Raw genomic sequence first — 14,016 nt, 5'->3', positions numbered from 1 at the left:
TATATAAGTTGAATATATTGTGCCCGAAAGTTATTTATCTTGTGCACAAAAGATAATATTTACTGATGTTTTTTTTTTATCTCACAAGATAAAATGTATCAGTAAATCTTCGCGCACAAGATAATCAACTTGGTCCCACAACGTATTTGTCTTGTGCGCACAAGATAAAAAAAAAAAACTTTCAGGACTTTAGGGGCTCCGTAGGATAAAGGCCTACTAATGAATGATGTACCCTTTATCTATGGATGTAGCCCTCTTCCCTCAAGCAACTCATTACAGTAGATACAGTGCTTGTTCTTTCCTCTAGAGGCGCACCCTTCATCCGGCTCGCCAGTACTAATCTCACCGGAGACACGCACGTCTTTCTCAACACCGCCTGCTAATATCAACTTTCTCCAATAATGGACGCGGGATTCTTCCGCGTAAGTTCTACAAAAGTATTTCTTGACTTTTTAGTGTCTTACTGCTAAGTTGCATGGAGATATATACTCCTTGTTTTATACGTTAATATGCTGTATTTAGGTGGAGGGCCATACAGTCAGGCGGTAACGTTGTGGTCAGGGCTCCGTCTATCAATTGATGACAAACAATCTTTTATTTCAACAAGAGCCGTGTTTCACCTGGGCTATATCCAGAGTTTACACGTATTTACAAAATGAATGTTTGTTACCCTATAGCCTTATGTAACGATACATTGCCTGCACGCAATAGCCTTTACATACTCATTTGCGGATAGACCCATTTGCAGGAAATAGACAAGCCAACTAGCTAGCTAGCTAGCTAGCTACTTCTGCTAAAATGGCGTCCGGGTGGTGCACCATGGCGGTGCACCGTTTCCGTCTCTGTGGAGTAGTCACGATAACTACTACGCTAATGTTGGCTAAAATAAGTAGATGCACTGAATAACAACACTAATGTGGCTTTTGATGCTCTGTCTATGTCAGCGCTGTTGTCGGTCAAGATAGCCTCCAGCTCGTGGCTAATACTAGCCTGTCAGTTTCCCCTGGAGGATTAAGCAGGCTGACTATTAGCTTAGCTAACGTTAGCTTGTCGGTATCAACGTCATATCTGGTTCAGTTTGACGGTTTAGATTTAACACGGTACTGTGGTCACGTAAACTGTATTAAACTAATAATAAGATTTTAACTTGACGTCATGTGTTAGCACTAGTATCATAATGTTTGCCTACTTAACTTTACTCAGTGTTAAGATGTTGATGTCCCTATCACCGGTATGTTAGGTCACGCTTACGGTAAGACAGTCACGCTTACGTTACACTGGCCAAATACCAAGGAAGTTGTTGTGCATCCTAATGAATAATGTGCAAGACTTTGTTCTTCTTCTTCTTCAGTTGCTTGTTTAACGGCGGATGCGGACTAACTTTGCAAGACTTTGTTGTTTCAAGCATACGTTTATAATCGTGTAGATATTATTGCCATTTTAAATTAGCCAACTAAGAGTCGATTGTTGATTTTTCTTCAGGGTACAAGTGCGGAGCAAGACAACCGTTTCAGCAACAAGCAGAAGAAACTGCTGAAGCAGCTGAAGTTTGCAGAATGTCTGGACAAGAAGGTATAAGAGCATCTACATTTGCATTATTTTTACACTGTGTCAGTACCCTTTTTCTTTCTCAAACAAATGTTGTTGCCTTGAAAAGATGTACTGACTAGTTATGTTTGTGATGTGCCAGTCACTGTTGTTTATGATTGCATGAAACTGTGAAACATTGAAGCCTTAGGTGATTTTATTGTCTTTACTAACCGGCTGCCATTGATTGCTTGTTTCGCCCTTAGGTGGACATGACCAAAGTGAACCTGGAAGTCATCAAACCTTGGATTACTCAGCGAGTGACAGAGATTCTGGGGTTCGAGGACGATGTCGTCATAGAGTTCATATTTAACCAGCTCGAGGAGAAGGTAATGTCTTTAAAGTGTTTTATGTTTTTGGTTTTTTTCAAAACTGTCATACATTTGAGGGCATTGTTTAGATAGTAAGAAGGGATGTAAGCAAATAATTGCAAATCCTAGTCAAATTTGAAATTGAATGGGTAAAGTAACAATTGGTGTTAAACTGATATATGACATAACCATGTTTTGCTGTTATGTGACAAAGTGCCTTTATTCAGCAGTCTTCTAATGATGATGTGATTTATGATTTAAAAGGCCTGAACCAATATGGATGTTATACCTTGCATCAGAAGTATAGCACCAACACCTAATTAGCTCTCTCCTGAGCCCAAAGTCACTGAGCCCAACTCTCCCTTCATGATGCAGTGTGTGGTTTGAGGTGAGTTATATGCAGGGATTACCAATATCATGTCAGTGAAAGACATACCTGAACAATGCCATAATCATGTTCTGTAGGTATTAGCAGTGCATCAATAAATTGTCCCGATCCCTTTTAAATGTAATTGGAATTCTAGGATGAAATCAGGGAGGGTTTAACAATTTGCCACAGCCTAGTGTTAAGAGTAATGGCTCTCCTTGTTTACATTCGTTAAAGAGTAACTAGGAGTATTTTAACACCAATCTGAAAAGTATTGTGCCTCTGATTGAAAGTTTCATCTCTTTTGCACCTCTGTTGGATGTGGTCAGCAGGGTTTTCTGTTGCACTTGTGACTACACCTTTACAGGGATGTGAGAGTGCCATGAACACCTCTGGTGTGTATCTACATCACTGTAGCAAATGGAGAACTTCAGCCTCTGGAGTTCAACAAAAACAAGATTTTCATCTGATTTTGAGTTATTCTGTAACAAGTCTGTTAAGCCTCTGACAGCACCCAGCATCTCAGTTGCGTGTCGTCAGATGTGCACCAGTCTTGAGATTTTAAACCACAGGAAACAATACTTTTCTGTTTGGTATTAAGTTACTCTTTAAACTGGAAGGCTATGAAATATCTGTAGTGGTCATGTTTTTGACCTTAACAAAATCCTTCTTGCCAGTAGAGCTGTAATGCTGAGCCCCACTGATGTTATGCATTTCATTTTTAAATACTAAATTGTGCATGTTCTTTATGTCATAGGCTATCGGCTACTTTATTTAAGTAGGCTCATTGTCCAACAGTTTCCTTTATTCAATCGTAATGTGTACCCCACTGATATGTCAAACCACTTGTGATGTCTGGGTAATGGGTAACTTCCATTGCACCGGCTTACTTTTGGAAATAGGAAAACAGGGGCAGGATAAGTAAGTAATTTACACACAGTATTCTTCCATTATACATTTATTACTAGGATTCCATCCCATAGTATAATATTTCAATGCCGGTTTTGGTTTATAAGCGTATAACCCACATTAATAACTTTCGTTCTCCTAAGACGCCAAAAACCACATGTATTTATTTACTATCTGTGACACCAGAACTGATGCTTAAAAATATGATATATATATATTTTTTTGTTCTTTTTATTTGATCTTTTACTTGCCATATATTTTGGGGTGGGCCGGGCTGAGCTAAGTTTAAAGGGTACTGTTGCATAATGGTAAGAAAGGGAAATTCAATTGAGATTACGGTATCTCACCATAATTCTATCAGTTGTTGAAATAAAACTCCTTTTTTGTGTAACTGTGTACTCATTATTGCTTGTTCGTCTCTTGCAATTTAGATAAATGATATAACATTAAGCTCAAGGTGGTTGAGTCTCAAGCGGTAGGGAGGCGGAAGCAAGCCAAGGGAGCTCCGTGCCCACTGATCCCACGGGACTCACTGAAGACACCGGAACTGTACTTGCAGTGTTGGGTTTTAATGCACTCTGTATTGTGGCTAAATGTTTAACTCATGAAGTGTAGACTGTGGGGTGACCGGAGAACAAGGGGTGGGCAGGGACACAGAAATGTAATTAGTGGGTATGTTATTGATTTTATATCTGGGGAATCAGAAATAGGTATAACAGCAATATTGCATGCAGTTTTTATATCGCTAGATATGCCCCCCTCCCCTCCAGCTAGCTCGCATTCTCAGTTTGAGTTTGTGAGTACGATTTTAAATCAATCACAAATTTATTATTGATTCAAGTATTGGACCCAGGTATGTTAAGAATTGTAGTCAGTGTCTTACATGTTTTGAGTATGGTTAATTACACAGTCACAGGTATAGTTTAGTGAGGGTTAGAGGGTAGGGTAGTCCCATTTGTGGGATCCTACCCCTCCCACCCCCACCCCCTGACATTTTGCCTTCCATTATTTCAATGGCCATATGGTCTTTTCTCTCCCCCCTTCGTGTGTGTGTGTGTTGCAGCACCCAGATAGCAAGATGATGCAGATCAACCTGACGGGCTTCTTGAATGGGAAGAATGCCCGGGAGTTCATGAGGGACTTGTGGCCCCTGCTGCTGAGTGCCCAGGAGAACATTGCTGGCATCCCGTCTGCTTTTCTTGAACAGAAGAAAGAGGAAATTAAACAGAGACAGGTGAGCTTCTCCCTGAGGTAAATTTGGCAAAATGGCTCGGTATGCTTTAAAAAAAGTCATTGATCTGTGGTTGCTGACAGTGAGTAGGAAGTTTTGGGAAAAGCTGGTGTAAATAAGTCTGACAATGTTTTGGGTAAAAGTGTACACAATTTATCAAACACCCTTTTGTAAAATGCCTACAAGACACAGAGACCCTGTTTCCACCTGGTATTAAAATCCCGCCTGAGTGATCGGATCACAAGTGGACAGCTTACTCAAGTAAGAGTGAAAACGCACTCGGGGCGCGTTGTGGACTCATTGAGATCCGATCACTAAAACCCCATTCAGAGGAGGTCAAGGCAGCATATGTCTGCATTCTTATAGCAGTGAGAATGGAAATGTGTCCTGAGTCACAATAAGGGCCTCCTACTCAACTGTGAGTGGAACCACATACTCATTCAAAGTATTTATCATGTCACAGAATCCACTGAGAGTGAATCATGTTTTGGATGTTATCATACTGTGTGTTTTTGTTCCGGTGCAGCCTGCTCTTTTATCCCTGGCTATCTGGAGCTCTCTGCAGCACAGTTTCCTGGAAAAGCCAGCCGCTGGTATACAATAAAGTTGTTTTAGTTTCATAATTCCTGCTCGTATTTAGTTATTTAAAAGGCTGACATTGTCAGACATATCTCCACAGCACTGCGTTAGCTCTGGAGAAAGATGGCATACTAAATAGTCAAACTGGCTGTGGAATGTTTTCATTTCTTAAAAATTCACAACGAAAGTCCCCTGTTATTGTTATTTAAATTTTTATTATGAAGCGGAAAAATCAGGAAATGTTGGGTCTTCATCAACAGTAACGTTAACACCACTCCATAAGCAAACATGAGGCGGAAAATAAAGCAGATATAATATAGAAACTAAACTTCAAACTACACCGATTCAGTTAGAAGCTTCAAGTGTACGGAGAGCCGAACACAGACTTTCGCTGCCTGTCAGGAGACATCTTATGTCAGCAGACAGACTGTAGGTGGTGCTTTTTCATTAGTCATCGCACTTGTGATTTATGTGAGAGTAACAACTGACAAACACACTCGCACAACCAGCCTATATGGAAACAGAAATTATGTACGTATTTTTTATTTGCATATAGAGTGGGGAAGTGAGATCTGATCACAAGTGGGCACTCGGGACACATTCTACTGCCAGGTGGGAACGCAAATACCTAGAGCTGTCCACTTGAGATTGGATCACGCAGATCCGATTTTAAAACCAGGTCGGAACGGGGCCAGAGACAACAACATTGAACACCGTATTGGACACCCTAGATGACGGTGTATAAATACTGTATTTCAGGATAGAACATATTTATGGTTATTTGATTGTTTCACCGTTGTTCCATTTCCGGTAGATTGAACAGGAGAAGCTAGCTTCCCTGAAGAAGGTTGATGACGATAAGAAGGAAAAGGACATCCGAGAGAGGGCTCAGTCAAAAAGCCCAAGGAGGTAAGAAAACGATGTGTCAGTATTGAGATCAGTGGGCAGATGTTGGATTTGTGTAGACTACTTATTCTGTTTGCTACTTCTCTGTCCAGACGGAAGACAAGGTCCCCATCACCACGGCGAAGGTCACCAGTGAAGAGGGAAAGGAAACGTAGTGCCTCGCGCTCCCCAAGACGCAAACCCAGTCCAGTTGAGAGCAGTTCACCCCCTCCACCTCTGATGCAGCTGCCCACCAAACCTTTGGAGCAGCTTGTGGAGCCAGATACATTGGAAGGAGTTCTGCCAGAACCAGTCATCCAAGAAACTCCATCCATCTGGTTTGTAAAATACTTTCCTTACGTAAAATGTTGTCTTGGATTCAGTCAGTAGTTATTTGTTCCTAATATAAGGTTTAGTTTGTTTTAAGTATTTGTTTCGTTTTTTTGTAATTCAAGTCAGTTTTGAGTTGTACTTTCAAATTTCTTTCATGTTAATCCTTTCATTCTTAATGTTGGGTGGGAGAGGGTTGTTGCGATGCATTGGATCAAAAGCAAAAATAGTTAATTATATTTAGCTTAGAAACCGGTAGTATAGTACTGTAGCTTTGCTTTTAGATAAATGAATAAAACAAACCTGGGGTTAGAATTTAAACTTCATTCTGTGGACTGCAGTGACACGGTTGTGGAGGTGGTGAAACCAGATTCTGTGACTGAAGTCAAAGAATCTTCGCCAGAGAAGACTAATAAGAAAGAGGAAAGGCCCAGGTCCCGGGAGAGGGAGAAGGACAGCAGGAGGGAAAGACCTCACCACCGTTCTCGTTCTCATTCCCGCACTCGCAGGCGACGCTCCCGTTCTAGGTAATTGCTGTTAATTTAATTTTAAGTTCTTATGGTTTCCTCTGGTCTTCTGTTCCAGTGATCCTGTATAAAAAGTTCTTAAAGAAGAGAGAAAAAACTTCAAAGCTTTTTTCCCTATATAACCCATTTCAGATCTTACTCCCCTCGTAGAAGACCGAGTCCCAGGAGGAGGATGTCTCCTCGTAGAAGGAGCCCCCCCAGACGTGGCCCTACCAGCTCCAGACAGAGACACAGACGCTCCCCTGTCCGCAGGTCAGTGGCTGCAGCCTAGTGGTTAAAGGAACAATCTATTTATATATTAGATAGATGACCTATTATCTATATATATTGTTTTAGTATTTTATTGGCTACCACAATTGTAAATGACACGCAGCAAAGGACTACTGGTTGGGTCAGAGCCCAGGCTGCTGCTAAGTCACTCACTCTACTGGGTAAACCCTTGACGTCCCATGAGAATAAACTTTTAATGTTGTTAATGTGTTTGTGACCTGCAGGAGGCGCTCTCGCTCTGCTTCATCCTCTGGCAGCAGCTCTTCCAACTCTCGCTCACCTAAAAAAGCAGTGAAAAGAATATCTAACACACCGCCCCGGAAACCGGTCCATCATCCTGACAACCCCATTAGCCCCGCAGGGAAGGACAGACGATCACCATCTCCACGGGCCAGAAGGGGCAGAGGCTCTGCATCGCCAGCCAGATCATTTGGTATGATCTCTAGAATTCTTTCATTGCTCCCCTTAAATAATTACGTCTTTATCTCATACTGACAACCACACGATGCTTATAGCTCCTCCTGTGTTTTAGAAATTAGATTTCATCATTTAAAACCATGTAATGCTTAAATTCCCTTGAGGTTACAGAAAGTCAAATAATTCCTGTGCATTTTTAGGACTATTTCAAGAGCTATAGTAAAATAATATGATCATCATAAGTGCATCTATAATTCTTGTTTTGTCTTGGTTTTTAAGGTTTGAAGCGAAAACCAGGAGGAAGGGGTGATTCTCCATCTGATAATGCCAAGCCCAGACCTTCTGAAGGGTCTGAGTCAGGTAAGCATTACATTATGTCTCTTTGAAGAAATATAATGGCCTGTCACCACACGGTTCACACATTTTGATGGCTGGTCATATTGAGTTCCCAGCCACTTCTACTTGCCCCGGTTTTCAGCAGGAAGGGGCACGATGGCGCATGTACGTTTACCACATTTCTGTTTCCCATTACAAATTACCCACTTTCAATCATTGTGCCAATGACATGAAAAGGATTATTTGTGTTAATGCACTACCAGCTAAGATTGCTAGGCTAATGGTAGAAGCTTGGTCTCCCTGTACAGAAAAAAAAATTATTTCCATGGACTTGTGTGAAAATCGTGCTTCAACCTCATGCCAAAATAAATATTCCGACTTCACTTCAGAAACCAGGCTATGTTAGACCGTAGCAAATGGATTTTTTTTTTTTTTTTTTTTGCGATGTAGGAAGTTGAGTGAATCTATGCCCAAGGACCTCATTACAATGATCCAATATGTTCAGCTGCTTTTGATAATTGTGTATTGAAAACACTTGGCATATCAAGACAAACAGGAATGAACAAAAACCTCATGAAACACACTTGCCATTGTGTTATACTAACACAACGGACAATAGAAGTATAACTGTATGTAGGCCTGTAACTATGAGATTGGTCACACTTTGGTTTGCATCCATCAAACACGTTTACAAATGGTGTAATGTCCCAGAACTGTAGCTATCCTATGGATTACTACCAGAGAAAGCCCCACCCGTAGTTGCAAGTCATGTCGGCTTTTGAATGTTAATAATCCACCGAACCACGTTTTAGTAATGTTAGTCTGTCTGTGTTTAATCTACCATTGTGCTTTGTTAAATTGGTAACGTTTCCGTAAATGACGACGCCGTAGCGGAAATGGCCGTCATTTTTTTAACCTTATGCTACCGTAGTTCCTCTGGGATTTGGACTCTTATTTTTCTAATCTGTAAATTACAATTACAGTAGTTTGCTAACCTTTCTAAAGGTCCTAAGGGGTATGACTGTTAATGGTAATTGTTGATTTTGTTTAGATGCCAAATTGTAATTATATAAGTGGTTATTGGTTGGACTGTTGAGCTAAAGCTATGCTAGCTGCAGCTATACCTTGTTGCCATAGCAACTCTAAACATCTCTTAATACAGCCATGGTCTCAAGCCAGAGAAATTGAACATTTTTTTTTTTTTTTTTATTGATGAGGATAAATGTCCTATTGTCAAGTTTTTACATTATCTGGGTCACACAACCAAAAGATGTATCCTGGGATTCATTCAAAACTTGAATTTGTTTTGAAAAAGTAATAGGTAAATAAGTTTTAAATTGACTGAAAGACACAATTATATCGTTAATTGCAATTATTTCTGAGACAATTGTATAGCAAAATTTGGAATTGTGACAGCTCTAAATATATGGTCAAATGCCATGCATAGACCTAATAAAAACTCAAGCCACAGGTATATCAGTCATTTTGCTGTATTAACTTACTTTCCCATGGAAGTCTGTTTCACTGATTTTGCTAACACTGAGACACTCAATGCTCTACGTTTCAGACGAGGATAAAAATGAGAAAGAGGCAACAGCAGATTCGGTGCAGCAGCGACGTCAGTATCGCAGGCAGAATCGACAGTCGTCCTCAGGTTATAAGCGTTTTTATCCCCGTTCTGTCTCTCCCATACCCAACCCCTCTTTTATTCTAACCAAGTCTCTGTATATGCCATCTTGCACCCATCGTCTCATGGACTTTTGAAGCTGTGCCCTAACCCCAACCTTGGTGTATTTTCCTCAACGCATACAGTCAGTCAAGGCTACAATAAAACAGTCGCTCATGTCCTCTGTTTGGTTTCAGATACAGGGTCTTCCTCCTCCGAAGACGATGGGCACAAGAGGCCAACTACAGGGCCAGGTGCCAGAAATGGGGACGTCAGTAGGAGACGCAGCCGTACACCCTCCCCTCGGAGGCGACACAGGGATACCTCTCCAAGGTTAGATACTTGGCACACTACTTGCACATTGTTATCTAACGGTTTAAAAAAAAAAAGAGAAGTTGTGGGACAATAAAGATGGAAAAAATGGAAATTGAATCTCGCAGATATATATTGATATCCCACACAACAAAAGCTCAGCCACTCTCCTGTCTAAATCAGTTCTCATATGTCTTGGTAGTCATCCAGTGCAAAAATAAACATAATGAACTAGGGCTGGGCGGTATGGAGAAAATCAAATATCACGATATCTTTGACCAAATACCTCGAGATTGATACCGCAACGATATTGTAGTGTTGACTATTGATGCTTTCACAAAATATTTAAACAATGAGATTTTTGATAAAAAATCATCAGTAATATGGATATAATGACTACAGTAAGTGGGTAAAGGCAAATAATAGAACAGCTAGTAAAGTCTGGTAAGTTCAGAAAATGACATCACTTTACTGTAATGCAGCTTAGAACGGTAATAGACTATCTTTGGTCACATGTTGCCATTTTGATTTCGAGTGATCGCTCCTCACAATAAACAATCTTTGTTGTCCCTCGGATGATGTATTGCTGGCTTTACATGGGCCTAATGTGTGACGGACCTGCCTTCCATTGGTTTACAAGACAAAAACAAGCGTCTACCAAAGCATCATGGGAATCAAAATGGATGGTTAGCATCAGAGCTAGCGGTGATCAGTGGCTGAAAATTCACAAATTATGGACATAAAGTGGATCAATCTTTGATGTAAGGATTTATTGCTCAAAGACCCTGGAAAAAAAATGCACAAGTTCCAGGCTGGATGGAAAACCTCCTGTAGAGGCTCCAAAGACACCACCGTGACGGTCAGTGTGTTAGCTTTTAGCTGGAAAAGACGATAAGTCTCTAGCTCTTATGGCTGTAAAATAATTAAAATATGAATCGGAGATGCTGTATTCGCTGTTTTTCAGGGCGGATAGGGTTAACATGTTATATCAAATGATGTTCTGTGTTGTTCATATGTATAATCTTTTTTTATTATTATTTGTATCCCTTCAGGAAAAGACGTTCTCCTTCTCCTGGACGCAGACGTCACACCCCGTCTCCCCCACGGCGTCGCAGATCTCCCTCTCCTCCTCGACGAAGGTATAGCCCTGTTAATCATTTTTATCTCTAGAGCTATAATTTGATAATTAATAACTGACCATTTAAAAAGTTTTTTTAACAATTACATTTTGTGCTTCCCAGGTCTCCTTCCCCACCTCCCCGTCGTCGTTCGCCATCCCCAAGACGATATTCACCCCCTATCCAACGACGCTACAGCCCCTCACCTTTGCCTCCACAGAAGAGGAAGATATCTAGCTCTCCCACAAAACGCTCTTCTCCAGGGGCCAAGCGACGGCCGTCCAGGTCCCCCAAGCGCAGAAGTTCTCCTCCTCTAAGGAGACGCACTCCTCCATCCTCATCTCCACCCAGACACAGGAGGAGCCCCATGTTGCCTTCTGTCAGGCCAGGCAGGGATGCGCGATCCCCTGTTGCAGCAGCCAGCCGCCTCTCCCCGTCCCCTGCAAACCGCAGTCGCGTTGTAAGGGGTTCCACCAGTCCTCAGGGACGCTTTGAAACCTCCAATACATCTCCATCTAACCAGAGGAGACAGCAGTCCCCTTCACACAGTGGCAAACCCATCCGCAGAGTGTCCCGCACCCCGGAGCCACGCAACAACCAGAGGTAAGCAAGGCAGATAGCACCATCTCATGAGTGTCTTAATGCAGTTTTTATCTTTTTGTATTCTATAATCTGTTATGTACATGTGCCATTGGCCTTTTTGAATGTCACCTTTGTCCTCTCCACAGACAATCTCCAAGTCCCAAGCCTATGAGGAGAGCATCCTCCAGATCGGTTTCCCCTCAACCAGTAGCTCAGAAACGTCCAGTCCCTGCATCTGCCTCCCCCTCGCCGTCTCGCTCAGCCAGTGGGTCTCCGCCACCAGCAAAAAAAGCCAGCAGTGGTTCTGGCAGTCAATCCCCAAGCAAGGTTAGATATTTTAGCTTATTGACTAAATAGGGTTGTCTTAAGAATCTGCTGCATATATACAGGTTCATAATTAGTTCTGAATATTATGGGTATTTTTGGACAATCTGCCTATTCAATTTGTGTGTAAATGGGCAGGCAGCAAGCCAATAATGTTGTGTATGATTATATTAGCCAGTACTATCTTGCCATCCACCATCACCTCATGTCGGAAGTATACATTAATGTGAACTGTACTCAGATTAAATATGCAACATCATCCCATCTCTTTAACACTTTTAATGACCTTAAATACTGACAGTCTGTGAATGCATTCTGAACCTCAAAAATAAAAAGTATGACGTTGGATTGTTAAAAATTACCTGAAAATAAATAAGACCCCTGTTGTGGCATAGATCCTTTGTTTGTTTGTGGTGTTATTTAGTTGCACTGTTAATGTTGTCTTCATAAAAATCTGTTTTATTGCAGAATTCCGATGTTGAGGGCAGTGGGAAGAAAAAGAAGAAGAAGAAGGAAAAGAAACACAAGAAAGAGAAGAAACACAAGAAGCACAAGAAACATAAGAAGGCGAAGAGTGGTGGCACAGTGACTGGAGATGGACAAGAAAACCAATGTGTGGAAGAGGATGGAGAGTCTAGAAAGGTGATGGCTAGTTTCTGTGATTTTTAGCTACCAAGGCTTTGTGCTTCCTGCTCAACGGGGAACATATAAATGGTGGTTATTATGCTGGGTTTGTCATTCACCACGATTCTGTATTTGTGTCCAGGTGGCAAGTTGAAAGGCCTGTATTTCATGCTGTTTTTCGTTTAGGAATCAGACAGTGAAGTAGAGGACAGCTTGGATGACCTGGAGAAGCACCTAAGAGAAAAGGCCCTGCGCTCCATGAGGAAGGCCCAGTTGTCTCCATCACAGATGTCCTGAAAACAAAGGGATTTCTCACTTTTGAATTTTCCACTCACTCTTGATGTTTGTCATCAACCTGGTTCAGCTTTAGAATGTACAAATTGTTAAATCTCAAGTCTTTTTTTTTTTTTTTTTTTTTTTTTTACTGGTTTGGTACATTCTGAAGAGTGTTTTCATTAAGTGCTTGATTTGTCAGTTAGTGTATTATCTTAACTGTAAAGAAGCTTGTGTTGTTCATAATTTTAAATTGTTGAGCAGGGAAATGGATTAAGCTCAGAGGTTAGTTGGGCAGGTATAAGATATTTTCCACAGTCTACAATAGATTCCATTGAGAAATGATTGCATGTGCAGTGATTGTCTCTGATGTGCATGAACCACTGACCTTATGGAGTGTAGAGAAAAACCAACATACAGTAACATACTGTTACTATTGCCTTTTATTAGTGGAAACTAATAAGTTGCACAGCTGTGTGAACTGGCCGTAACAGAATGTCTTGTCCCATATTGTAACTTAAGAGTTGTTTAGCATCATTTAACCTGCTGTTTTTCTGACTTTAAAATTTGTCTTGTTATAAGACTAAAACAATCTGATGTGATAGAGTATGCTTTAATTTTTCCAAAAGGATTAATATGCAATTTTATGTTGACACCCCTGCACCAAGCTAATCTCTGTGGGACTGCTATATGATTTGTATTTAGTACCCCTGGCTCTTGTCATCCTTTCAGAATTAAAACCTTTTTATAGGATGTGTGTTTTCCTTAATGTTAAAATTTTGTCATTTCTGTTGTGGATGGGCTATGTCCAAACTGAGGCATCATTTAATTTAGGTTAATGAAATATTACCAGATGACTGAAATGAGACATGAGCAACCCACTGGATCCAGAATGTCAAAACCAACCACTACACATGCTGCAGCATATTACAGTGTCTGAAATATGATCTTTCTCACACTAGCATTAGCTAATTATTGAAATCCAAATTACCAACATGAAATTGTGAAAGGTTATCACTGACTGATTTGCCATTTGTAAGAGTAAATATCAAGTGACATTGTGAAAAAAAAATAGACCAAGCACAAATGCACTGTATGGTATGGAATAATAGAGCAAAAAATGAAATAAAAACTCCGTAAATGCAAAGCGAAGAAAATCCATCTGCATAGTAAATATGTTAATATGCAAAAACGGGTATACTATAGGTCATTCTTATAATGATGAAGGAACCAACACCAGTGATTTTCCCTGGGGTGCACAATTTAAATAAAAAAATTAATTGAGATATAATAACCAAACAAGATTGTATTCACTGGAGCGCAAAACTTAGGAAAGTATTGCTGGTAAGTAATTTAAAATCGTTTTAT

At 40.7% G+C, this 14,016-nt stretch overlaps 1 protein-coding gene across 2 annotated transcripts; it reads left to right on the top strand.

Annotated features, from left to right (window-relative positions):
* Positions 1-244: 244 nt before the first annotated feature.
* Positions 245-13,417, top strand: srrm1 (serine/arginine repetitive matrix 1). Of its 2 annotated transcripts, XM_028565687.1 has the most exons (17): positions 246-422; positions 1,483-1,572; positions 1,794-1,916; positions 4,238-4,408; positions 5,799-5,893; positions 5,983-6,207; positions 6,541-6,726; positions 6,859-6,978; positions 7,221-7,429; positions 7,693-7,773; positions 9,317-9,403; positions 9,613-9,748; positions 10,780-10,866; positions 10,969-11,448; positions 11,574-11,754; positions 12,220-12,393; positions 12,562-13,417. In XM_028565687.1, the coding sequence occupies exons 1-17, from the start codon at positions 402-404 to the stop codon at positions 12,670-12,672; spliced, it is 2,577 nt and encodes an 858-aa protein (XP_028421488.1). In that variant the 5' UTR covers positions 246-401; the 3' UTR covers positions 12,673-13,417. The 2 variants fall into 2 exon arrangements, with proteins under 2 accessions (XP_028421489.1, XP_028421488.1); XM_028565688.1 differs by lacking the exon at positions 9,317-9,403 and having other exon boundaries at positions 245-422.
* The last annotated feature ends 599 nt before the right edge of the window (positions 13,418-14,016 follow it).

This window comes from Perca flavescens, chromosome 20 (genome assembly GCF_004354835.1).
Source record: "Perca flavescens isolate YP-PL-M2 chromosome 20, PFLA_1.0, whole genome shotgun sequence".
NCBI lineage: Eukaryota > Metazoa > Chordata > Actinopteri > Perciformes > Percidae > Perca > Perca flavescens.
The sequence above is the reverse complement of the archived record's forward strand: the minus strand, read 5'-3'. Positions and strand labels throughout refer to the sequence as shown.